Source organism: Oxyura jamaicensis, chromosome 22 (genome assembly GCF_011077185.1).
Source record: "Oxyura jamaicensis isolate SHBP4307 breed ruddy duck chromosome 22, BPBGC_Ojam_1.0, whole genome shotgun sequence".
NCBI classification, from domain to species: Eukaryota; Metazoa; Chordata; class Aves; order Anseriformes; family Anatidae; genus Oxyura; species Oxyura jamaicensis.
The window spans coordinates 3,514,542-3,540,426 of NC_048914.1; the positions used below are offsets into that span (position 1 = coordinate 3,514,542).

General features: G+C 59.0%; 2 protein-coding genes across 3 annotated transcripts in view; one reads left to right on the top strand and one right to left on the bottom strand.

The window, feature by feature from the left end:
* Nucleotides 1-3,198: 3,198 nt before the first annotated feature.
* PPP3CC (protein phosphatase 3 catalytic subunit gamma) lies at nucleotides 3,199-18,502 on the bottom strand. Of its 2 annotated transcripts, XM_035345117.1 has the most exons (13): nucleotides 18,280-18,501; nucleotides 17,906-18,030; nucleotides 13,489-13,600; nucleotides 11,970-12,115; nucleotides 11,471-11,610; nucleotides 10,844-10,921; nucleotides 10,664-10,758; nucleotides 9,876-10,001; nucleotides 8,881-8,958; nucleotides 7,042-7,123; nucleotides 6,580-6,677; nucleotides 4,765-4,794; nucleotides 3,199-3,580 (listed from the first exon to the last, which is right to left on the bottom strand). In XM_035345117.1, exons 1-13 carry the CDS (start codon nucleotides 18,305-18,307, stop codon nucleotides 3,402-3,404), a joined length of 1,317 nt encoding a protein of 438 aa, XP_035201008.1. In that variant the 5' UTR covers nucleotides 18,308-18,501; the 3' UTR covers nucleotides 3,199-3,401. The 2 variants fall into 2 exon arrangements, with proteins under 2 accessions (XP_035201008.1, XP_035201009.1); XM_035345118.1 differs by lacking the exon at nucleotides 4,765-4,794 and having other exon boundaries at nucleotides 18,280-18,502.
* The window catches only part of PBDC1 (polysaccharide biosynthesis domain containing 1), a 108,410-nt gene continuing 100,851 nt past the window's right edge, over nucleotides 18,327-25,885 (top strand). The window contains exon 1 of the mRNA XM_035344998.1: nucleotides 18,327-18,446. Within this exon, the coding sequence (XP_035200889.1) occupies nucleotides 18,327-18,446 (120 nt within the window). The remainder of the gene's footprint in view (nucleotides 18,447-25,885) is intronic.

Genomic DNA, 25,885 nt, shown 5'->3' on the forward strand with positions numbered 1-25,885 from the left:
CCTCGAGGGCTGGAGGCGGCCTCGAGGGCTGGAGGCGGCCTCGAGGGGGGCAGGCAGCGCCTCTGCTCCTCCGAGCAGCCCTGGAGGAGGACGTGGAGGGCAAACCCAGGAGCCAGCGTCCCTCCCCGAGGGCACGAGGAGCGTTACCCAGTTATTTCCCCATCTCAAGGGGCCAGGAGAGGCGGCTGAGGGCTCTCCAGCAAGGTGAGGCCAAGCACCGAGGCTGGAGCCGCCGGCACGCCGCTGCCCTCGCCCAGAGGCGGGCGCCAAGAAGGGGTCCCCCAAGCCCTCGCCCCCTCCCACGGCCGGGGGGGGGCTGCCCCCAATAAACCACAGCGGAGCCGAGTTGACGGCGTCAATTTTTATCTTTTTTTTTTTATCCTTTTTTTGTTTTTTTTTTTTTTTTCTCCTTAAAGATGACTTCCGATTTACATTAAGACAGTTCTAACAAATTCATTCCTTGTTCACAAAAAAAAAAAAAAAGAAATTATATTAAATAATTTCTGCCAATAAATAACATTTTCACCAGTATTTTTTCTTTTTCCTTTAAACGTAACTAAAAAAAAAAAAAAAAAAAAGCAAGAAACAAACAAAAAAATGAAAAATAAAGGAGGCAGTCTCCAGGCAACGGGCGTTAAAGATCCTTCAAGCATCGAGAACCCTAAATAACATCACCAACCCCGCACGCGGCCCCCAGGGGGGCTCCGGGTCCTCCCGGAGAGGGGCGAGGGCTTCTCCCACCAAACCCCGCTGCCGACCCGGCGCTGCCTCCCCTCCTTTTACATGCACCTTGCTCTAACATGCAAAAAAAAAAAAAACAAAACCCAGGCTGCGAGGCCAGCCTGCGGAGGAGCGAGCGCGCCGCCCGCCCCCCCCCCCGGGCTTCCCCTCGTGCTCACGGCGGCGTTTTTTTGGGGGGGCGGCCGGGGAGGGAGAGGGGCCGGGGAGGGAGGGCTGAGATGAGGGCTCTCGGGACGTGCGTAGCTCCGAGGCGCCGGCCAGGGGTGGGAATTGGGTGGAAATTGGCTTTTTTTTATTATTATTTTTTTTGCTTTGCTCAGGTTCAGCACCCCCAAAACCTGGCCAGGAGGGGAGGCTGCGCCCCAGCTGGGTGCAGGGGGGCGCAGAAGCGCTGCCCGCCCCTCCCCGGCTGCTCCTCCGAGCTTAATGAGGGATAATCAAGGGGTAATTAGCACCCACGCGCCCCATGGCGCTGCTCCTCACCCCCTCGGGGACTCGCGTCGCAGGGCAGTACGGCACCCGTCCGTGCCACCAAGTCCTGCCACCCCCTCAATGCTGCAGGCACCACCCCGGGGGGATGCACGAGGGATCCCCCTGGGGGGGGGGGAACCGATGGCTGGGAAAGAGCTGGAGCCCCCCCGAGGGGCCGCGTCCCCGTCCCAGAGCTCCCCAGACCGCTGCTGGGGCGAGATCCCAGCCTGGGTCAGAACAACATGCCCTAAAAAAAAACATGCACGGGCAGCACCTTCGCACGGTTTTGCGCTCTCAGAGGAAGATTGCACACAGCGGCTCACTGCGTTTCGGGAAAGGATGCCATAAAAAAGAAAAAAAAGGAAAAGAAAAAGAGGAAAAAATCCTAAAGAGATACTCACAGACAAAGGCAATTGGCCCCACGCCTCGTATGGGGTTAGAGAAGCGTGCTCAAAACATCTCGCACTTTTTGCAAAGCAGTGGGCGTGTAAGAAAGGAAAAGAAGTGGAGGCATGCGAGTGGAAGTCTCGTGTGAAAAACCCAGCGGTCTGCTCACAGACACTGCTTCCCGAGGAGCTGGCGGGAAGTTAAGGTGACGCGGGACCGGCTGGGAGCTTCCTGCAAAGCTGCTGCTCTCCTCCGCAGCTCAGGGGCAAAGCCAGGCCGGCGAGACCCCGAGGAGGGGCTCACAGCCCGCTCACCCGCTGCCCGTGCTCGGGGAAAGGGGAAGAGGCAGGGAAGTTGGAAGAGAAGTGGGAGCTGGCAGGGGACTCGGCCCCGAAAGCTGCTGCAGCTCGAGTGGCGCGCGGGGAAGGGAGCGACCCGGCGGCGCCTTGCAAAACCCTTCCCCAGCACTGGCTTCAGGTCAAAGTTTAAGCCAAAGAACGAGGCGCTGCCAACACAGCCAAGCCTCTCCACCCTCGGTAAGGGTTTGCAAACCCTTCTCGTGCTCCCGAAGCTCTCCTTGCACCGGGGGGGGGGGGGGGATCCCCAGCACAAACAGCCCCCAGAAACTCTGCCCGGACCCCCTGGGTTCCTCGACCTGCCGCCAAACCCTCCCTGCACCGAGGGAGGGAGGCGCTTCCTGCAAAGCTCCTCTGGCTACGAAGTCACATCCCTGCACAGCAACCAGCAGCACCACGGCCCAAGCCTTCCCCGAGCCCCCATCGCCTTCCAAGCACCGCGGCGGGTGAAGGACCCCCCCAAAAAATTCACCTGGGGTGGCCGGGAGGGGTTCTGGCTTTCGGGGGGAGCACCGCCGGCCCCACGGTACGTGCTGGTGGCAGCAGAGGGGCCCTTTCCATCCCCGGGCCGAAAATTGCCCTTTTTTCCCTTAAAAATTTGGGCCATGCATGTTTCCCACTGCTGTGAACCGGAGGATTCCCAAAGGGACCGTGGCCACGCAGGGTCCCGAGGGCTGAGGCTCGGAAGGACGCGCCTGCCCCCCCTCCGATCCTAACCAAGTGGGGGCTTTTTGCTTTGGGCTCTGCCGGAATAAAACCGAATTACCGGAGGGAAAAAGGTGCCACGAGACACCCCGAGGGCTTGGAGCTGATGGGGGGCAGGCGCTGGGAGGTCACCTCTGAAGCGCGGGGCCGGACCCGAGCCGCTCGTGGCAGCACGCGACGCGCCTCCGGAGGGATCGCTGGCTCGAGGGGCAGATGCAGGCGGGCAAGAAGCCGAAGAAAACAACAGCAAACTCTGGGAAGAAGACAGCCGTGAACAAAAGAAAAAGGAAAAACAAAAACCAACCCAACCCTATTTTAAAGGACCTGCTTTGGAAAGCACAGGCTGAGAATTGTACCAAAGTGGACGACGACCCAAGTTGCCTGGGACTCGGTTTTGTTTCGGTTTCATTCCTTCCTCCCCCCTCCCTCCTCCGCCGAGGTTTGCCTCCAGCAGAGGTCGGCTGCACAGCACAACCCTCGGGCACTTGAGCTAGCAGATAGATTGGTTTCTGAGTTTAAAAAAAAAAAAAAAAAAAGATGGACTTTCTTTTTTATATATCGAACATAAATAAAAAACTTACAAAACGGTCACCTTTCTTACGGAACGGATGCAGACGGGATTATGGACGTGCCTCCAGGTGAAGTTGGTTTCTCCCCTGCCCCCACCCCACCCCGATAATAAATAAATAAAATTCATTAAGTTTTGGATCCTTTAGTGGTGCAGACCGGGCGCTCGGACCGTTACTGGGCTTTCTTCCCCGTGCCGTTCTTGTCCGCAGAGTTTGTGGAGGTTACCAAGTTCACCGGCCCGTCCGAGTGCATTGAATCTTTGCGCGGCGGCATGCGCTCGTTGATGCGATCCAGCCCTCGGGCTTCCTCGAAGCTGCGGATCTTGTGCTGGGGCGAAAATCCACGGATGGCTGCGGAGGGAACGGGTGGAGAGAGGGGAGTTAGAAGGACGAGGCACGGGTCCCCCCCTGGGGAGCCCCGCGGCACACGGCAAAGACGCACAGAGCACCGCCGGGGCGGCGGAAAGCACGTGTCTGGGGCCCCGCGTCGGGCATCGCCCGGTTTCCCAGTTTGGGATGCAAACTGGGCCACCAGCACCGCCAGGGGGGCGCAGCAGGAGCTGGCTCCGCTCCCTGGCGGCGTCTCCTTGAGGAGAAGGAACTCGAAGACCAGACAAGTGCTCAACGGCCCCGGACGGCGAAACGTTCGGGGAACTTTCAAAGCTGAAAAAAACACGATGCTAAAAAAAAAAAAACAAAAACAAAACCAAAACCAACAAACACCAAACCGACGAAGACACCACCGCAAGGCTTTAACTCCAGCACAAACCACACGCTGCAAGGCCACAGAAACAGCCCTCGGGTCACGAGCGCAGTGCTTCTTGCATGACCAGGAGGCACCCGGGGACGAAACCCAACCCCTCGGGGACGGGCGGGCATTTGGGTCGCCGCCGCCAGGCAGAGCCCGGGACCCCCGCGGCGATGGCGCAGGCCGAAAGCTCAACTTAGAGAGCACGGAAGAAAAAGGGGTTTTGAGCCAAATTGTTCTACAAGGACTTGGCTGCTTTGCAAACAAACTGCCTCCGGCAAGCCAGCCGCGGATGTGCGGCCCCCATTCATCGGCGCCGGACGGAGCCACGGAGGAGAGAACCTCCCTGGGCTGAAAGCTGACCGAGCCTTTATTTCTGCAAGAACAGCGGGGAAAAAATTGCTCCTCCACCCCGGGAGCATCTTGGCCCACCTGGGGAAGGCAAAAATTACATCAGTGACCCGCTGGACACTAAGGATTTTGGCCAAGCTGTTACAGGATTGAGATTTCCAGCGGGCGAGCTCAGCCACGAGGTCGCGGGACCCCGGCACCGAGGTCTCAGGACACCAGGGGCCAGGGTGGGCTCGGTGGCTACGTGCGTGAAGGCTAAAATCGCCCTGCCCCAGCCCGCCGTGTGCTTTTTGCCTCCCAGCAGGGTCCCGTCCTCCCTCCCCTTCTGGTGATGCAAGAGTAAAAAGCTTCCCCGAGGCCGACAAAGCTCTTTAAAATCAGCGCGCGCGCACACACACGGAGAGGATTGGAGTCTCTCGCCGGGTTCCAGCCATACCTTCCCGTGCCTCTACCGCTTCTACTGTGGCTGTAATGCAGAAGAACAGTGGCATGCAAAAATGGAGACAGAAAAAAAAAAAAGAGAGTGACAGTGAGTGATCCGACATCAGCGCCGCGGGTGCAGAGCCCGCAGCCACCCACCCCCGGTGGAGGCAGCCGAAAGCGAGCGGCGGAGAAGGAAGGGGACAGGAGCTGGGGGCAGAGAGGGGGCTCCCTCGGTGTCAGCACGGGGACAAAGCCCGGGGGAAGGAAGGCAGAAGCAGGGAGCTGGCCTGAATTACACCACCGAAACTCGGCGGATGCTTCAAATCCAGCTCCATTCCCCCCCCCGAAGTGCCCCCAGGCGACACGGCACCACCGAGCTGCGCGACATCCCCCTCGCCAGGTCTGCTGCAGGCTGAGGAAGTTTGGGTCGAGTCCCTTTAGGCTGATTCCCTGCCTCGACATCTGGGAGCAAGCACTTCGCCAGGGGAGGCTTTATCCTTGACCAGATCCCCCGCTTTCAGCCCCAAAACGCCGCCGGTTTGGCGCTGGCCCAAGGCGGCCCTCGAGAGGCCAAAAAGGAGGAGGAGGAGGAGGAGGAGGAAGGAAGTGGCAGCCCAACGTCTTCGCTCCAGATTTGGCAGCTTGCTTCGATTCGGCTGGCTCTGCCACGCCGTGCTGGGGGAGGCTGGCAGGAGGGAAGGGGAGACCCTATGCGAAACGGGGAGGGGGGAGAGGGGCAGGGAAGGGGGTGCTCGGGGCTGGAGCCCCCTCAAGCCCCTCCGGGTGGTGCAGAGATCCCAGGGCAGCTCAAGGCTGCAGTGCCTCGAGCCAAGCTGTGGCTTCCCTCTGCCGTTCCCCCGCCTGCAGCGGGAGCGGGGCGACAAACCCTCACGGCTGCTCTGAGATAAAAGTTTCGCACCCCTCTGCGGGCAAAGAAAGCCGGGAGCCTGGGAGCGACGCCGCATCCTCCCCGCGCCCAGGAGGGGCACCGACACCTTCCTCCCTTGCAAACTATTTAACGGAGGCGATGCCGGCACAAGCGCTCTTCGGAGCCCCCAGGAAAGCAGCCAGCGCCGCTCAGAAGGGGGAAAGGGGCTGCTTCGGCGGCAGCGCCCAAAGGCTGGCGGCAGGAAAGGATTAAAAACCTCGAGATTGCAGGATCCCCTCTGGGGAACACGCGTTGGTGCGGTAACTCCTTCCCTGAGCACCAGCCAGGCTCAGCTCTCGGCGCAGAGGGCTGGCGAGGGAGGGAGCAAAGAAAGCCAGCAAAGCTCCCCAAAGCAGCTCGGAACCACGGGGCCTAAAGAAGTCTTAATAGGAACCAGCGGAGGCCCGGAGGGTTTGGATGCTTGGGTTAAAACCTCAGCTTCCTCTGCCGGGACGCAGGACTGCGTTGGGTCCCAAGCAGGAGGGGGGAGTGAGCCAAGGACAGGCGTGGTTTGGGTCGCTACGCTCGGAGGTACGCTGTCACAGAGAGCCGAAGCAGAGGATGCTGATGAGGCAGGGTGAGAAGGGAAATGACTGGCGATGGTTGCAGAAACGTGTAAAAAAAGGAACAGGCGTGCTCTGGGCTGGCTGTTCTTCCTCGTATTCCCCTCCTCCGGGGTGCACGGGGACAGGCTGGAAGGCTCTCCACATCCCCACCTACGCCGCTGCTTGCTGCCTGGGAATCCTTCCTCCCCGGGGGCCTGAAGCATCTCTCGGGTCCCCCGGGACCCCGAAGCATGCCTATGGAAACCGACGGAGCAGTTTCCAGGACAGCTGGGGGCCAGATGCAGAGCTACGGGCCGGGCGGAGTGCTGCACGGAGCGGGACGGCTCGTACTCACCGGTCTGCAGGGTCTGCCTCCCCCCTGAGAGCACTCCCAGGGGCAGGGTACCTGTGGGAGTCAGGCCTTTGAGGGTCAGCACGCTCTCGCTTTCCTCCCTGCAAGTAAAAATAAAACAGAACCGGTTACTGAGAGATGAAAGCAGGGCTCAGAGGGGCTGTGCCATGAGTGGGGAGCACAGCGGGGAGCTGACGTTTGGTGCCGAGCACGACCCCAAACGCAGCAGCTCTGCCTCCTCCGCCGCCGCGCCGCAGAGCTACAGCCCGGCAAACGCATCCCAGCCCCGCGAGGGCCAAGCACAACTCATCCGAGGTTTTTGGAAGCCTCGGAGCACGGCGCCGGGCAGAGAAACCGGCACCTCTGCCACCTGCCCTGAAGCTCCAGGCTGGAGCAGGCGAGCACCGACAAACATCCCCTGGGACCCAGGGCAGGGCAGAACGCGACACCGTGCTGCGTCCTTACCGAAGGACCGAGAAGACGCGTGCCATCTTCCCAATGGCTCGGATCTTATTCCTGATGATCTCTTTGCGGACCGTTGTCCCACCTTGGGGAGAAACAAAAAAGAAACAAAAAACAACACAAAGAACACCACCGGCATGCTTCAGGTTCCCCCGTCCTGCCTCGGAGGCACGACGTCAGCACCAAGCCCCTGTCTGACTGCAGGAAAAGAAAATCACGGTTGACAGCTTTCAGGGCCAGGCTCTCGAGAGAACAGCGCCGAGGCTGGCGGTCAGGATGGCAGTGAGGAGGGCAACACCGACAAGATGACACACGGACGCAGAGGTCGAAAGAGTAGAACCACCAAGGGGGAGCAGCTCGGACAGGCGTCGTCGGAAGCTCACCGGGTTTCGCTCACACTACACGGGACGTGACACAAATGACTCAGCCACGTAGACACGGGGTTTGCAAGGCGGACGGGGCTGCCTGCTGATGGGCACTGCAGAACACCGGGGCTGCGCTCGCCGCGGGGAGGAGCGAGGCAAGCACCAGCTCCGGCACCCAAGGCACGCAGTGAAGGGCTGGCCGGAGCCCCGCGCGCGCACACACCGAGGTGAGCTCCCCTTGCCCCTACGCAGACCGAACGGGGGAGAAAAAGCCCGGAGGGTGACTGGAAACGAAACAAAACCCAGCGTAAACGAGGTTAACGGAACACATCTCCTCCGGGCTGAGATTCTTCGCGTGGCCCAAGGACACACCAGGACAGGACAAGGCAACCCGGAGGTCTAACATGCACCGATGGCTCAGCCATGCACTAGGTGGCTGCATTCAGAAGTCAGACAGAAACGTGACCCCCGTTTCTCGAGTTCCTGGAGGAACGCAGAAGGGTTAAAAAAACACACGGCGCTTATGTTAAAACTGAAAGGGGGGGAGATGGAGAGACTGCCCAACTAGTCAGCTATTCAAATCCACTCCAAGGAATCTGGTGGCACAGGCAGTGAAAATTAAGCCGGTAGCAAATTCTAGCTGGGTACCTTTCTGATAGCTTGAAATGTAGTGATCTTCAGGGAGAGGAGACACCAAGAAACAAGTAGATGAAGACAGAGATAGAAGAAACAAATTTAATTTTCATGGGAGGGAGAAAGAAAAAAAAAAAAAAAACACAACACAAAAAAAACGAAATGCAAATGGGAGAAGCGGGTTAAAGTCAACCTGTCGGCCGAAGCGGCGCCTCTTTAGAGCACCGTGGTGTTCTGCTTGCCTTCGGGACTGATTTTACTCCACCCTGCGCAGATCTGTGCCAGCAGCCCCCCCCCCCCCCGGGGCCCCCGCGAGGGGCGCGCCCCCGCTGGCGTCCCTGCTGCTCGCCACCCCCCCGACACAAACTGCGACCAACGCTGTGACTTCTTCCCTTTCCGTGCACAGCTCAGAAGCAGGGCCGAAAGCTGCGATCTGCATGTCTGGGCTGACACGAGGAGCCACTTTAGGGGAGTTTGGTGCAACAGATGAGCAGAGCGGGTGGATGTTCTGCTGCAGCAAATTTAGATGCGGGGGGAAAAAATACCAACTCGGGAAGCAGTCCCTGCAAGGAGCAGGAAACCGTTCTCCAGAGGAGCTGGCAAGAAGCATCTGTCACAGGGAACGTAACTCAATTTCGCTCCGATTGAGCAGCAAAGGGAAAAAAAGAAAAATGTTTCCTACCCGCGGCTGCACAAGGGCTGGCCAAAAAGGATCGGGAGCCCCTGGCAGGGCAGCCAGCCATCAGTCAGGTGCTGAGCACTCTCCAGCTAGCGTCCCAGACCTGTCCCCACCGTCACCCCCCCACCGTTACCAGCTCAGTCCTAGCAGAGGTTTTTTTTTTACCTTCCAATGTCTCATCGCCATCTGAAATCAACTCATCATCGGAGCATATGTTGAGGATGTTAACGAGCATTTCTGTGACTGCAAGAAGCACAGACAGGAAGATTAGAGGGGCCTGGTGCGCGCGCTTGGCAGGCGGAGGGATGCGGAGGACAAGCCGGACAAAGGAACGCTTTCAAGGTCGTTTTCTACTCTGGAAGGGGGAGCCCAAAAGCCACTTTTTTAGCTGCTCGCTGCTGGGGCCTCGCAGCAGTACCCAGAGCAGAGGACGTACTCTGCACCTTCTGCCAAGGAGGTGGACGCGGTCCAAGCACGGCACAGATGAAGCAGCCGTGGGGAGCGGGGTGCCAGCATCGCTGCCTCCCCACCCCAAACCCGCACAGCTCGCCACCTGGCTCCGAGAGCCTCGGGCCTGCGGGGAATTCAACCCTCGGCTCCCTCAAAGTCAAAAATCCTCTGGCTTGGACCTTGGAAGTCGTCCTGGAAACCCATGGCTCCGGTGCGGGATTTAAAACCCGCCAGGAGGTGCAAAGCCTCCTTCGCTGAGAAAGCGAGGCGAAGTCTTGGATGTATTTTAAGCAGCCTCACCTCCTTCAAAATGAACTAAGCCTTCACATTCGAGTGAACGCTTCCTTTCTGGCCACCGGCCAGCGGGAGATTTTCATTCCTCTGCTTCCCCCCAAGGAGCGAGGGAAAACGGCTCCAAATCCCGAGGCAGGGCTACACCAAGCGAGCCCGGCTCCACCGGCCAGGCAGAATTAGGAAGAAGGGGATGTTTTGTTGGAAAAAGCTTTCTAAAAGAGGTATCGATGATTATTTTAGAGCTTCAGCCAGCAACACGCGGCTGTCCTTGAACCCGAGCGCTTTTCCCAGCGGTATCTGCTGTACCAAGTTATGACACTGCCCCAGCACATTCGGCAGCTCGTGGGACAGGTTTCGGGGCTCGAACTACGACCAGACCCTGGGCGGCTCCAAAAATCGACCCAAACGGCTCTTACCCTTCTCTCCCACAAAAGGCAGAGACCACGTGAAGACGTCCATGAAGTTCGGGAGCCAGTACGGATGAGGGGAGCAGTTGAACTGCCTGATGTTCATGACGTTGTTTTCGTATTTCAGGACAGCAGCTGGGAGAGAGCAAGGAGACACAACACAAGCCTGAAGGAGCCGTCAGCCTCAGGGAGCTGTACCTCTAATTAAACTTCATTAATAACAGCAACAAGAGGTCGCGCTCGTGCAGAATCCAACTACCAGATACCCAAACCCAGAGAATTTTTCAGAGGATCTGTTGTTTCACAAAAGCTCACAATGATAACGAAGGGGAATTAAACTAAAATCGATGCGGAAGCGGCGTGCACAGAGCCAAGATCCAGAGCGAGGGGTAAAAATACATTTTAGGGAAGTTCCCCGTGGTGTGTATACGGTAGCAGGGGAACGGGGAAGTTAAAGCTTGCCTGTACAAGCAGCTTCTCTTTTATGGCAGCGTTCGTCACGAGCGCTCGGTTGTCATGTGGCTGGAAACGAGAGCGTTATTGCAGGCTCTCGAACCTGACAGTTAATTGCCGCAGTAACGCCTGAGATCCTTGAGTCAGAGAAGCAGCCACTTCCAGCTCCCCAGCTGCCACGGGGTTATAGCACAGAAAGCTCTTTTTTTTTTCCCCCCATTTCATGCAGGCAAAATGCAAGCAGAGGGCAGAGCGGGCACGGAAGAGGGAGAGGGATTTCCTGGGAGCGTGAGGCCGGTCCTGACAGCCCAACAGCTTCACAGCCCTGGCCCTGCCAGCCTTACCCTTGTTGTTATAGACATCTAGGTAATTTGGTGCGGAGAAGATTGTGATTAGCGACGGAAAGCCCGTTGTCTGGCTCTTCCTGTACATTCGGTACCTGAAAAGCAGGTCAAGCGTTAAACACGGCGGTCGTGCTCCGTGCGGACGGCAGGAAGGCAGAGGGAGGCTGCTCGGGCACTCACCCAGCGTCCTGGGCTTCGTGAGCTCGGATGACAGATAACAAACTATTGTTCTGCAAAAAATCACAAACTGCAGGGTAACTGCAAAACAAAAACGTACGTTAGCACCTAGCAAGAGAGGAGAGGTAGCGCCCAAGGTCTTGGTTTCAGGAACCACTTTGAGCCATCTGCATTTTGTGCCCTGCATCCCCCGGCGAGGCCGGTACGTGTTGCATCACTCAACAATTAATTGCGAAGCATTCTGTTGACCAGAGCCCTGGTGCCAAGCCCTCCCTATCAGCCGGGCTACAAGCGGTCTGTCAGCACAAACGCTCCTCTTTCAGACAGGAAAGGATTCTTTCCTAGAGCTCCTGGTGCTGCCCAGTGCCTGAAAACCACTCAAAGGGCAGGCTGCCAACAAGCAGGAGCATCTCTGCGGCCCGATACCACAATTTCATGGAGCAACGGATCCAAAGAGAGCTCGGCATTACGGGAGGGAACCAGATTTTGAGAGCCAACAGAAGGCTGTTCCAGAGCCAGGCACGCTGTGAAGTCCCACAGAGATCTGAACAGCAATTCATCTCCCCGTACGCTTCGGGCACAAGGAGACAAAGCCCTCCAAGTCTGTCAGTCCCCTAAAACGCCGCTTACCTGTAGAAATAGGAGCAGCCTCGGACGGTGTTGTGGGCGAAATGCTCCACCGTCTTCTCGTTGCCGTAGTCTTCCGACGGATCGGACCAGAGCAGGTCGCACATCGGGCCGAAGGCTGGAGGCTCCTTAAACCTGTCTAACTGAAAAACGTGCACAACGTCAGGACAGCACACAGATGGCCCGGCGGTTTGGAGACGGCCTCCGAGTTAGTCCTGCGGTGATTTTTCCCCGAGGATCAATCCTCCTCTCGCCACACCAGAAGCTCCAGAAGAGAGCCGCAGCGCGGATACGCAGAGCGGAGGAGCCTCAACCTGAAAGCCCAGGTGTGGATCGAGCCTGCCATCCACCACACCGCTAATTCTAAGCTGTGCTCCCCTCCCGGCCACCCCAAAAAGCCGGAGTTTTACCACGCGTGCAAAGGAGGAGCAGCAAGAAGGAGCCGAACCCGTCGGGATACCCAACATACCCCAAAAACGCGAAGACCGTGGAGATGACTTACTTTCCTAATGTCATCTAGACACGTGATTTCTGGAGACAGCCCTCCGTGAACACACAGGAATTGCTGGTTTAGGAGGGCAGCGAGAGGAAGACAGTCAAAGGTATCCATGCACGCATCGTACACTCGCTCCGAATACTTGATTCGACCTGTTGGGGTGGGGGCACGGGGAGGAAGAGAGGCAAAATCCGAATTAATTTGCACAACAAAGACCACTCGGGTTGAAAGCAGAGCTTTCTTCTATTTTTTTCCCCTCCTTTTTCATTTTTCACCCATGCATTGGTGAAAACGCTGCCTTAGAAAAGTGCTTATTGGGCACCAAGGTAAAAAAGGCTTCAACTCTGGACGTGGTCAGGAATATTGATGTCCCTTCGGGATGTTTTCTAGAACCCCCGCACTAAGATGAACCCGGGAAAGGAGCTCGATGGGTGCCACTGTGATAGAAACGTGGGATGCTCGCAAAGTCATCGCAGGCTTTCCGACACACGCTGCACCTCCCGACTGCGAGAGGAACTGCCCCTGCTCCTGTACATCGAGGAGCCAACGCGGCCTTTCCAAAAGCAGCTCAGCTTTTGCAGCAAGCCTCCAAGTACGTTCAGCAACCTCCCCGTGCCTCCACCAGAGCAGAGGACAGGATCGGCGCACGACAGGAGCGCCTCTTGGTGCACCCGCAGCCCCCGTGCAAGGCAGCAGCGTGGTAACACAAGCAGGTCTTTCCGAAAAAAAAAACCATTAATGCCATAAAAAGCGTTTTTGTCTAAATCCAAACCTGCACGAATGGCAAGTTCACCTCTCCTCGGGCTTTAATAGATGCTTACGGGTTTGTTCAGCTGCCGGCTACGATAGGGGAAGGGGACAGGCAGTGCGTGCTGCTTGCCAAAGGAGGGGAAAAACCAGCACCTCCGGCTCAAATCGAGCCCAGCTCGCCAGGAGCTCACCTCCCTTGATTATTATTGCTTTATTATTATAACGACCATCAGCCTCGGGGGAGAGGGGTCGTTCCCCAGCCTCGCATCAGCCCTGGTTTAAAAATATGTAAACGCAGCCCAAAACTAGCTCTAACTCCAGTCAAATCATCCTAAAGGTAATGATCCTCCCCGGAGCAAACAGCGAGGAACAAATCCTTTATTTGCTTCCAGTGGTAATCAGCGATCCCAGCTGCACGATCTGGAGCTGAAAGTCATTTGGCACTAATTACACGGTGCTGGAAGTCAGGGAGGGGGATGCATGCAGCCGCAGCGAGGCAGGGAAGACGTGCTCGTTTCCTCCATCCAGGGGTGTTTGCAGCCAGAAGGCCGCACCACCACGCACCCAGCACTCCGTGGGACTTAAAAATTGGTTTGGTTTTTAGCAGGAGCTGAAACAGGAGAAACGCTGCCCATTCAGGGTTAAAAACCAGCCTTTTGTACACCTCCGGACCTACCTGGTATCACTCGTGGCCGCCCCCCACCCCCGAAAGAAGCCCCCCACCCCCGGTGGCAAGACGTGAATGCTTTTAAATCCTTACACGGGTGATACTTACACTCCTGCTTAAAGGTGAAGTATTCTGTGAGGTGCCTGCACTCGTGGTTCCCTCGAAGGAGGAACAAGGTTTTGGGATGGTTTATCTTCAAACTCCATAAATACAGCACGCACTGCAGGAGAGGGGAGGAGGAGACGTAATGAAAACCTTTAACAGGGCGCTAATCGTCCGCGGGCTTCGGGAAGTGTTTCTGGGAAGGCACCCAACAGGCACCCAACAGGCTGCACGGAACCGATAGAAACCCAGCTCCATAATCGGCAGCAGATCTTATCTCGGCCAACCTCATCAGCCAGGGGGGGGAAAAGCCACCCGCAGCATTTCTCTATATTAGGCCCGAGCTGGAGAAGTGACAAACGAGGTCGCCTTCGGCTGAAAGCGGCGCGGGGCCGGGTGGGGGCAGCTTCTCCTCCCGGCACCCGTTTGTGGGGCAGCAAAGCCAAGCCAGCTGCAGCACGATGGCCTGCTGCCATCGAAGGCAGAGACGGTCACAGAGAGCAGCCAGCCGTCCTGCTGGCCCCTTCCTCAACAGCTTTTAGCATCAGAAAAAAAAATAATAATAATCAACTTTTTCTTCTCGCCGGCTCCCCCCCCCCCCCCCCCCTCTGTTTTTCTGCTTATGCTACAGTCACGCCGAGTTCAAGTTCAAAACAGGAAAACCCTAGCCAAAAACACAGCTCGATAAAAGCTTCTTGGCTTTGAAGAGGGCTTCCCACATCCCCTCTCCGAGCCGTGACACCTGTAAAGAGGTCGTGCCAAGCGACGCCGCGCCGAAACGAGCTTTCGGAGCAGGGGCCCCGAGATATCTCCCGGCGGAGGCGAGTGCTGGAGCCTTAAAACATCGCTGATGTGCTGTGCAGACCTCCAGGAGCTGCTGCAGCACGGGAACAGCCTCCAGAAGCGAAATGAACGCGTTTGGGGTTGGTTGCCACCACCGATACCCCGGTGTGTTAATGCCACGATACCCAAGGTGAGCTCGAAATGAAGTCATTCCAACCACGCGCTGGGATCCCAAGGAGCTGCAGAGCACCCGGCTGCGTCCAACACAGCTCAAACCCACAGAAAAAGACTGAAAACACCTCTTGAATTTTAAAGCTGAGCAGAAATGGGGCCAGAAACGGCGGCAGGTCGTTTAAGCTGCAGCTGGGGGTAGCCAAAATCACGTTTCATTACATCCCCTAACAGAGGAGTGCCCCCAACTAAAACATTTCTAATTATTCTGCGATTTAAAGCCTTAACCTCCCGTGTCTGCAGCCTTGGTGTCACGTTTCTGAGCTAGCATGAGAACCGGGAAAGGAAAACCACCAGAAATGAAACCAACGACTGGCTAAGCCTCGGGGAAAGCAGCCGAAACGCCGGGACCGACAGGCAGAAAGGTGCTGGCAGCCTGAGGATGGGCTCAGGACACCCAACAGCCTTCCCAGACCTCCGGGACTCTTTGGGTCGTCCCATCCCGTCCCATCCCATCCCATCCACAGCTCAGCACGGACCCAGCGCTGCCCCCCTGCCCGCAGCACCGGCTGGATCTTGTTAATTAATATTTAATTATTCTGGATAAAACTGCACTCGAGCCTGTTAAAATTACGGCACGTGCAATTCCTAATTAGACGGAGATAACGAGCCCCGTCGTTGGTGGGGTTGGAGGCTGCATCCCGTTAGCACTCTGTCCTGAACACGCTCTTGGCATCGATCGTATTCCTGGTGCAACAGCTTGATAATTAATAAACCAATTATGGCCACTGCACCCTGGCAGGTCCAGCCTCACAGATCAGGGTGGCCTCTGATGTGCGTGCTCGGAAGGAAGCACCTTGCCCCCTCGCAGACCGGGGAGGGAATCCTCCATGGGGATGCTGGCTCACCAGCAGCCCAAAATGGAGATATTTAGCCCCGTTTCCTCGCTGCCTGTCGGCCCCCTCGTTTGAGTCCGTGGATTAACTCCAACCAAACCTGGCAGCCGTCTCGCCGGGCTTTCACCTGCTCCTGAACCACAGCAACTGAACAAGAGACCCAAAAACCAGAACCCCGCACTCCTCGTGGCCTCATTGCGCTCACCGGGAACGAACGCTTCTAAATGAGAATTTCCCTAAGCCAGAAGCCCGGGAATAATTTATTGGAGGCGTCCAGCTGAGCTGATGAACGGAGGCTTTTGGGGTTTTTACAGGTTTTCTCTGAGCTAGAAACCACTCCTTTTACCCTGACAACCCGACGGAGCGGCGGGGAGGGCTCCCGAGGGTTACCCGGGCTGCTCACGCAGGCACAGTTTGCCTTAACGCCTCCTCGCCCCCCAGTCTTGTTTCTCGTTTCCCGATTGCCTGCAGCAGGAAGCACGATTACCTCCCATTTCGCTCAGTTTAAAGGTCGTGATCGTCGCCTGCTCCGGGCAGGCGCTCGGAAACACCGCGGCGCAGGGGTGCTGAGGGTGCCCCGCACCTTCCCCGTGGTGTGAGCGGGGAAAAACCCGGCTGCCTTTGGCCACCTCGGCCACAAAGCCACCAAAGCCCCAAAGTCAGATCCCTCTCTGCGCCGACCAGGCCGGCTGCTGCGGCCACCCCAAGTTTTCGCATGTTCGGGTGCAGAAATCTTCCTAAAAATGAAGCAAGGTCTCACGTCAGGGGCTGCTGGCTCTTTCCTCGGAGCAATCCTCCAAGCCAGCTGCCGCGCGCCCAGCTGGGAACCTCTCAAAGCGCACAGGCAGTGGTAGGTGGGAAGAGAAGGCACACATCAGCGAGAACAGGGGAGCGAAGCCTTCCAGATCCTGCTTGATCGGTGACATTTGGATCAGCCCCCGCAGGTGCTCATCAAAGCCCACCCTGATTCGTGAGGGATCGATGTGATCTTTGTGGGGTGTGAACGCTCGGGGGGTTTTCTCTCTGCAGACACGAGGGGAAAAGGGGATGGAGGAGGGTCAAGGGCAGCAGCAAAGGAGACCTGCACGCTCGCAGCTTACTGACAAGGGCTGGCCCAAGGCTCCCAGCCCAAAAACGTCACGGTGCTCCGCACAGGGTCCGTGTCTCAGCCTCAGGGCTCGGCACAGACCCGGTGAGGGCTCGCTGTAGTCCTCAGGCCTTCCTCCTCGGGAGGGAAAAGCCACAAAGGGGACTGCTCTGCCCACCGAATCTGCTCTCCAGACTCATCCACGTCCCCGAGGTCCCCAGTACTAGCAGGGCGCGGGTCCCGGACTCAGCGCTCCCTTCTGCAGATCCCCACGTCTGGTCAGTCAGAAGTGGGAGCAGCTCTCCATCACCTGGGATCTGTAAATTCACGCACAGACAGAAGGCACAGCACACCTCCCCTGAAGGTTTAATACCAAAAAAAGTCCACTTCTCGCCTCAAGACAAGCTGCTGTGTGCTAAGTGTCATTTCTACGATTCTAGGATCCTCTTTTCCAGGTAAATACGCCCAAAACGCACTCCCAGCTTGCCGCAGCCACACCGCCCCGACAAGCGGCCGAAGGCTCCGCTCGTCCCCTTCCTCCCCAGAGGCTGCCGGGCTCCTCCTGCCAGCACCACCCCAAATCCAGCGGCCACAACCCCACCTTCGGAGCAGCCCGAAAAGCAGCTCCCCGTCACCCCTTGGCTGGGGGTCAACGCTCAGGAACGCACCGAGCACAAGGCTGGGCGCGAGCCAGAGAGCTGCCGAAGCGCGAGCTCTCCCCGAATCCTCCCGAATCCTCTGCAGGAGCCCACAAGAAGCATTTGCACCACCTGCCTCCGTCGCTGGCCTCGAGAGCTCCTCCCCAGCATTTAACAAGTCCTGGACAGGAAAATTCCCCTGGCACAGCCCCGCTGCCGTAGCGCCCTTCCTCTTCAGATTGAAACCGAAATGATTTCGCGGCTCCTCCTGCCTTACTCCATCGCCCGGTTTGACGTCTGCCGTGCCACCGTGTCCCCAGATGTCACCTCCAAGCGGGACAAGAGCTCCTTTTCCAGTGGGCTCGGGGGGTTTGCAGCATTTCCTAACCGCTTTCCCTCGCCGCCTGTCTCACCCGTGGCTTTTTGGTGAGCCAGCAGCAGCCACGGGGACCCCCCCCCCGATCCCTTCACCCTTTAAGACCAGCAGCTCCCAGTGCCCCCCAGCTCCTGGCACCCCACTGAGCTGCCAAACCCTAACGGGGCGCGTGATGTTCCAGCACCCGGACCTGCCAGGGGACGAGGCAGGCAGGCACGCAGGCACAGCACAGCCGGGTGCACCACTAAACACCTCTGCTCTAAGCCTCTGGGCCCCCAAAATTCATTGCCCCTTCCCTCCTGACCCCATCTCCGGCACCGCATGGTGGATGCTTTCAGGGGACAGCGGGGAAGCGGTGGCTCGGTTGCAAAATGCTTCTTTTTTTCCCCCTGCTAAGCTGAATCCCGACGGTTTGGAAGCTTTTTGGTCTGCTCAGCGCTCGCATCCCCCCGGTTCAGCTCTGGTTTGTCACCTCTATACTGAAGTAGCCTCTGTCCACGTAGTCCCCCAGGAAGAGGTAGCGGGTGTTGTTGGGTGATCCTCCCACCTCGAAGAGCTTCATCAGGTCAAAAAACTGCCCGTGAATGTCACCGCACACTGCAGGGGGGGGGAAGAAGAGCACAGCAGAGGGGCAGAGTTACACGTGAAGAAAAGAAAGGGCATGACAGCAGCGAGGAGCACGGCTGTGCTCTGCCCCCAGCCACCCCCGCCTCGCACCCAGCTCGTGCAAAATAGACACGGCAAAATCCTCTCTTCCGAGAGCTAAAGCAACTTGAAAACCTCCCCGGTGGAAGGAAGAGGGCTGAAAATCTGCTGCTGGGGGCAACGGGCAGGAGGCCCTCTGACCTGTGATGGGAGCCTCCACCTCGATCATCGTCTTCTCGTGCCGCAGGATGGCGGCCCCATCGTTGATGATCTTGAGCGCCGCGTCCTCTTCCAGGCGCCCTTCCTTCACCAAGTGGCTCTTCAGGACGTCGAGGCGAGGCTTGCCGTCCTCGAACACCTCCTTCAGGGTGAGCCGCTGCGTGGGAGGGAAGGGGACGGCTGCGAAGGGAAGGGAAGACGTTAGCGAGACGGCGCTCGGCGGGGGGAAGGAGCCCCCCGGCTTTGCAGCGGGAGGCGGCAGCTTCCAAGCTTCGAGACGAGCTGCGCGCCCTGGAACACGCTGCCGCCGAAATCGAGCTCTCGGATCCTGAAGGGTGGGAAGCTGAGCTGCCAGAGAGCCCGAATCCACCCTCGGCACGCTTAAAAAGCCGCCGAGGTGCCAGCTGCAGCCGCCGAAACCGCGGGCGCCGAGGCTGCCTCCTAACCCAGCGAGGGGAGTCGTGGCCAGAATGCTGCGGGAAACCAGGACTGCAGGGAAATATTGGTGAAAGAAGGCAAAAACCAGGCTGCTTCCCCCAATAAAATCACGGCACGGCAGCGCCGCAGAGGAGCTGCCTTCACCTCCCGGCGCGGGCTGTCCCGAGGAGCTTAACCCCAAATTTAACAGCGGGTTAAGCGCGAGGAAATCCCCCGGTGGAGGCGAGTCGGGGCCTTATCTGCCTGCGACACATTGCCCGGTTTTGACATCGAGGTAGGAAAAAAAAAAAAGCCCATCGAAAGGCAATATTCTGGTCACGCTGGACAATTGTGTTATTGCAAGGAGATAACCCCAGCAGCGAGGAAGCGCGCGGAGCAGAAATAACCGCTGCAGGCGAGGAGCGTCTTGCCTTACTCATCTACCTCGTCCCGGGCCTGGCTAACCCGGCAGAAAAAAGGAGAACGCGTGAGCCTTGCGTAATACCGGAGGGCTGCAGCGTGGCAATAAATTCCAGGAAGGTCTGGGTGCTGGGAAAGGAGGAGAGGAGCTGCCACTAAGAGCCCGTCAGCCAGCAACGTGGGGCTGGGGCTGGGGATCAGCTCGGGGCAGCCCCCGGAGAGGGCAGGGGAACGAAGGAGCCCCCTCGTAGCAATTCTGCAAAGGATTTTAAGCTGCCGGCTCCTCCGCACCTCCCATCGTCTGATCGGTGCTCAGCTGTGAGCCAGGAGGGGAAGAAAAACAGCTGATGGGTGCACGGAGTTGGTACCCACACGGAGTTATCCCTTCCCCATCGCTGGCACAGGCACCCCCACGCCACGTGGATTTTAACAGGCCAAGAGCCACGCAGCCCATCTCTTCTAAATGCAGACGGAGCAGCTATTGAGCTCGGGAACCCAGGGGGCAGAGAGAAAAAGCGGCGAGCCAGCAGAGCTCCTTTGCTCCCAACATCAATTCGGAGACACGGCGAATGTAGGACAGCGGAGGACGGCAGCGGAGGCGATGAAAAGGGGACGCGGCGGTGGCCCTCCCGCATCCGAGCTTTGGAAGCTCGGCTCTGCAAAGCGGAGCCCACGCCGAGCAGCCCCCAATTAACGCCGAGCAGCCCCCAATTAACGAGGTTTTGGCAGCACCCCCCGCGTGCACCGACACGGGCTGGATGCTGCGGCTCTTAGCGCCCTTATTTCCCCCCTCTGCAGCCTAAAGGGGGGGGGGGGGGGAAGAAGTGACTTTGGTTTCCTAAAAAAAACCCTCTGCATTTCGGGGAATTTAGCCTTATTCACGCCGCCCTCTCTGGATTTGCACAGGAGGAGGAGGCTGCGGGTGGGACGGGGCACGTGGAGGAGCTGGGGGCGAGCACGTCCACGGGGCCCTGCGGGAAGGGCGCTGGGGGTTTGGGGGCTCGCTGCCTGCAGCGCCCGGGGAACGGCTCGTAAATACTTGTGCGGGGCGGGCGGCTGCCAGCTGGCTCCCAAGGAAGCCGGGGAGCAGCTGAAGGTCAAACGGTTTGTACGGAAGGGAAGAAGGAAACGGGAACCACGTTTTCCACGTGTTTCCAGACCCTAAAACGCGGCCACGTGGCGCGGAGAGACCCGTGCCGGGGCAGACAGCCTGAAGAAAAAGGTGGGCGGCCACGAGGGCAGCAGGGCCCGTCGCAGAGTTCCGAGGAGAGCCACGAGAAGCGTGCTGGCGCTGCTCGGCTTTGCCTCTCCTTGGTAGCCCGCGGTTACGCAAGATAAAACCCGGGGCCGCGCCGACGCCAGCGGCCAAGAGGTTTTATGTAAGTTCCCTCGCTGGCTCCACGGGGAGCGGGGGAAGGAAGCAGCGCGGATCCAGCCGAGCCACGAGGAGGGGTCTGGGGAGAAATCCCTGCTCCGGAGCAGGCAGAGACACCAGCACCGCCCTGGGGACGCAGGCACGCAGCAAAGACGTCGCGTTAGACGTGGGATTTCTCCAGGCCGCCTCTTTTCTACGCTTCCTGCTCTCCCACCCCCCCAAAAAAAAGGGCTTTTTGGCTCTCCCATCTGGCCGTTCAACGCTTCAAAACTTTGTAGGGGCTGCAGGAAAAATCCTCCCCGCCCCAGGAGCCGCCCGAAGCCCCCCAGCGCCTGCTCCCCGCCCGCAGCCGGGGACGAGGACACGGACTTAAGTCATTAGCGTCGTCCCAGCGAGTAATCCTGTTAGCCAGCGTAACTCGTGTAAGGGCTTTAGGCGAGCGGGTGCAAGCAGCTGACATAAATATCCGCTCCTTTTTTTCCCTTCTCCTTTCAGGTCTGCGTTTTATCCTGGGTGCAGCGGGAGGGCTCGGTTCGGGTGAATCAGAAAACGCAGAGAAAACGTTGCCAACATCGAGCTGCTCGTGGGCTGCGACCTCCGAGCCACCTTCCTTTGGCAGGCGCCGCATCCAGGCTAGGTTCAGAATTAAGATTTTAGGTCCGGGTTATTGTTTTAGAGGGCACCCGACACGGCTTGCTACCAAAAAAGCTCCACGGTTGTCGCCCCGCTGACGGGACGGGCGCGAGCCGCGTGCCCGGGGGCACCCGTGGGAAGTTTTGAGGAGTAAAACGGATTAAAAAGGTTGGCTGCGCTCGAAGGAGCTCAGTAAAAAAATCAGGGGACAGCTTCAGCCCTGCTTCCTACGGGGCACGGCGGCGAGAGAAGGAGCAGGGAGGGGACGGGGAGGCGAGGACGGGGGTCCTGCCACCCCTGCGCCTCCACGAAGGGGCAGGGCAGCGCCACGGAGAGCCTGGGGCTGGCATTTATACGCCGAGGGCCGAGCAAGGCGAGATCCTTCGCGAAAAAGGAGCAAGCGCTGCTTGCTCAAAGCGCTCCCTTTCCAGCCGGGCTTCCAGGGAGCGCCCACCGGGCTTCGAGTCCCGAAAATCCCCCCCCAGAAATAAAAACGCTCGGCACAAATTTCCCTGCAGCTCCCAGAAGGGATGGGAGAGCACCCGAAGGGCATTTCGTGCCGTAACCTTCTCCGCTCGCTCCTCGCCAAAGAGCCAGCCAGCCGAACAGATGGTTACAGATGTACTTTGGGGAGAAAAAAGAACATTTTGGGCATTCCGCAGCACAGCTCAGGCCAAGCTGAGCGCGAGCAGAAGCCGTCTCTCAGCCTCCGACACGCGACGGAAGGTGGGAACAGCTTCCAGTGCCCGCGCCCTCCCCACCTGTGCCGGGAGGCATCCGAAATATTCCACCGGCACTCAGCAGGGACCGAGAGGTCCCAGGAGGTCGGATCCCGCTGCCAGAGGTGGAGAAATCGGTGGCGAAGGCTCTGCACGGAGGCTCAGAAGCCGAAATAAGCCCGATTCCAACATGCTGTCGGTCCCAACACTTAGCCAAAACGGCTTTCCTGCGGGATTGTCGCTGGGTTTTGACATCCACACACGTCCCCGGCCACAACGCGCCACGCCGTCCCTGCCGCACGAAGCCCCGAGCCGGCCTGCAGGAAATTCTCCCTCCCCTAGGGTGCCTCCGGGCAAGTTTCCGCGAGAGCCTGCAGAAACAGATGCGCGCTCGGTAGCGATTTTTCAAAGCCTGGCCCGAGCCCTGACAAATAAGCCGTGGCATTTTTCAGTCGGCAGCGGCGCTGGCACGGGCGGCCCGAGCCGGCTGCGTCGGAGCAGCGCTGCTCTCCGGTTAGGCAGCCCAGCCACCACGAAGCGGAGCCAATAAATCACTCCTCCAGCCTCCGAAAACCTGAAAAAAAAAAAAAATAATAAGTGGCTTCTCCCCCGGGCAGCGGTTTGGGCTGTCAGAAGTAGCGTGAGGATCTCCGAAGTCACCAAGTCCAGCAAACGCCTCCCGTGCGGAAAGGCAGCGATTCCTAGCACCATTTTCGTGTGCCCTCCTCCAAATTTCTGCGTATTTTTTCCGCTCTTCGAGGGCGGCGATCTTCCTTGCTCGTTCCGAGTAAGAGCCGCATCTTTCCGAGGCTTTTACCGCTCGTCAACAGGGCAAGAAATGAATTTTGCTTCTCAGAAGGAGCCGCGGCCGCCAACCCGCGGCCCTGCCTGGCACACGGGGCTTTGGGTCCCCTCCTCCTCAGTAGCGGGGTCTCGTCCTCGAGGCAACGTCACCACCTTGACCCCCGAGGGTCACCCGCCGAATGCCACCACGCCGAATGATTTCTTCGGAGGGGGTAGAGAGCGGGAGGAGTCGAGCGAAACCCAGACGGCGACCGGCCGCAGCGAACCTGCCCCTGCCGTGCGGTAACTCCGGGAGCGACAGCCAGATTTTGAGGCCGGATGCGGGAACCCGGCACGTTCGGGCTGCGTGGGAGCCAGGCGCATTCAATTCCCTCCCCCCCCGCCAAAAAAAAAACCCTGAGTGTCGAAACCCAAGGCACAAAGCTGCCGCGTGCCGAAAGCACGGCCCCAGGCTGCCGCAGCGCGACGCCGAGAGGCTTGGGAACGATCAAAGCGACCCGAAGCCAAGTCCACGCGCGCGATCTGGAGGCCACAAAGCCGGTAAAAGCCTTCGGGCTGCCCTTCGGAGGTGCCCTCCTCCTAAATCATCAGACCCCTCGGCGATTCCGCTGGCAAAACACGGCACCTGAATAGGGCCGGGAAGGGGAAGGAAAAAAAAAAAAGGTGGTTTTTTTTTTTGCCAAAGTAAACCGCGGCTGCTCAAGGTTTCCAACACACCTCCGAGGAGCTGCCGGGGATTAAAGCCAGGGGCACCGAAGTGGAGCGGAGGCGATTTAAAGCCGGCCCTGCTCATCCCGGGGGATTTCCCCGTCCGGGGAGCCGAGCCCCTGTCCTCCAGGAGGCCCCCGAGCTCGACCTATTTCGGCGGCGTCCTTGGGATCAAGGTGGATGTTCTGAGCTGTGCTTTGCTCGCCGGGTTTCCCAGGTCTGTGGTCCGTCTCCGACAAGGATTTGCCTGGGATTGTCATTGAGACAACCTGCCCCGAGCCAAGGGCTCCTTCCGCCGCCCGGCGCCGCCCCGGGTGGCAAAAAGAGCACCCAGAAGTGGCTTAAAAACTAAAAAAAAAGGGTTCTTCGAAGGCCCTCGGCCCCTGCAGACCTTCCAGTCTGGGGGTTGGGGGACTGCGGAGCCGGCACCTTCCTCTCATCGTCTCCGCTTGGGGACCCAAAGGGGTCGTGGCCAAGCTGGAGTAAAAAAAAATAAATTAAAAATTAAAGAAAAAGGGAGAAAAAAAAAGCTCGAGGCCTCCAGCAAACAGCTGCAGCGACTTCAGGAAAAAAACAAACAGGGAGCTCACCCAAGGAGACAAGAGGGGATTCCTAGATGTCAGCAGGCAGGGAAACTCGCCACCTGTTTTCACGAGGTTAGCGAGCTGACAGCGGCTCCACTAATAGATCATTGCTGGAGGAACAGCGGGGGCTTTGTGGCACAGGCAAATCCCCACCTGCTGGGAGCCGTAAACCTCGGCCCGGCCGCCCGCGGCAGCGCGGGGGGTGCCGGCTGCCCCCGTCCCAGCCACCCCGAGGGGACGCGGCCTCGTGCACCAGCTCCGTTCGGACACGGAGCGGCCCGTTTCGAGGGGAAAACCCCCCCAAAAATGTCAAGCTCCGGGGAATAAAACTGCAGGGGGACGGCCGGGCTGCGGAGCTTGGTGAGACATCGGCGGGGAGCGAGTGAGCCACCGGGTAGCAGCGGAGCAGCGACGCCCGTCCTGGTGTTGGGGGTCCTCCTCCTCGGTGTGCCAGGACCTCGCTGTGCCAGGACCTCGGGTTTGGGATCACGCCTTCCCGCTGCTCCAGAAGCCGTTTCCTCAGCGGTTCGTAGCAGGGAGCGTTTTCTAGGGCGAGGCGAGGGAGCTGGAGGCTCCTCCCGGAGCCAGGCTGCTGGGAGAAAGCTCGGGAGGGCAGGAAATTGAGCCCGAATCCCCCACCTAAGCCGAGTTTTATCGCCGTGCTTCCACCCGAATCCGCTCGGGGTGGGGAAAACGCTTCCAACTCGTGTCCCAAGATGAATTTTTGCGAGTTTTTGCTCCCCAAGCACAGCCCAGCCGAGCATCTCCGCTCCCGAGCCGCCGGCGGACGCCAACCCGCCCGGTGCTGCCAGCCCAGCCCCGGAGCCCTTCGTTAGAGGCTAACGAAGATGCCTCCGCGCCGTCTGCTCCCTGGGTCCCGCTGCTTAACGAGCCCTAATTCCCTTCCTAGCACGCCGGCACGGGACTCACCGGGGGAACGCCACCGCCTGGAAAAGCAGCCGAGCCTGGAAGGAGCCCCGACAAATGTGGGTCTCGGGGGAACATCTTGAGATTCGCGGGCGGCTCTGCCCCCACCGGGACCCCAGGATTCACCTGCAGAGCTCCCCTCGTCGCAAACAGCCCGGCGCTCGCGGATGTTTTAAGGCAGCACCCTGCCCTGCTTCCTATGGGCTCCAGCCTGCTCCCCCCTCTCCTGTCCCTAAAACCAGCTCCCGCCGACCCTAAAACCGTTCCCAGCGTGGTAGGGATGGAAGAGAACCTCCTGCTCGGCTCCCCGGGCTTGGATGAGCTGGGGAATAATAACGGGGGCTCGTTTGCTCCGATTGCTGCAGAACGGGGTCTCCGAGCAGCCGGCACGGCCCCGGACACAGGGAGTGGGATTCGCCTTCCCCAGGCCGGAGAGCAGGGAGAGAAAACCCTCGAAACCCAGCGACCCCTTCCCGGCTCCAACCCAGAGCACCCGCTGCTATTCTCAGGGGGAAACACCAAAAAAAAAAAAAAAAAACACCCCAAAAAGGGCACGATCCGGGCAAACCAGCGCCCGTTCCGCACCCCTAGCACGAACTGCCCCTTTCCCAGCACGGAGCAGCTCTGATACAGTCCAGGACGCCCCCCCCCCCCCCCCCAAAAAAAAAAAACCATTTCCAATTCGGAAACACTCAGGGGGATCCCTCAGGGTCCTGCTGCCAGGGGCTGGGCGCTCGGGAGCCTCCCGAGCTCCCCCGGCGCGGTGCTGTGCCGTGACACAACTTGCTTTTTACGGCCCCCGCCTCGACCCGGGCGGCATTTGCTCTTTCACCGCGGCGTGCCGAGCTCCGTCCGCAGGCTCCTTGGCTTCTCAGCTCCTTTCTCAGCCAGTTTTCGCTAAATTTCCCCCCATAAATATCGCTACAGAACGGGAACGCCGGAGGAGACAACCCACTAAAGCACCGGGGAAGGCGAACGGCAGACGCCGGGAGCGTTTTTCC

Bases quoted from the DNA above. Each gene is read 5' to 3' on its own strand.
- PPP3CC (XM_035345117.1), bottom strand. From the start codon at position 18,307: ATGATCGAGGTGGAGGCTCCCATCACAG. The intron at 13,601-17,905 runs GTGACAAACCAG...CCTCTCCTGCAG, and splicing joins GAGGCTACTTCAGTATAGAG to TGCGTGCTGTATTTATGGAG. The intron at 10,922-11,470 runs GTAAGCGGCGTT...TTTGTTTTGCAG, and splicing joins GGCTGCTCCTATTTCTACAG to TTACCCTGCAGTTTGTGATT.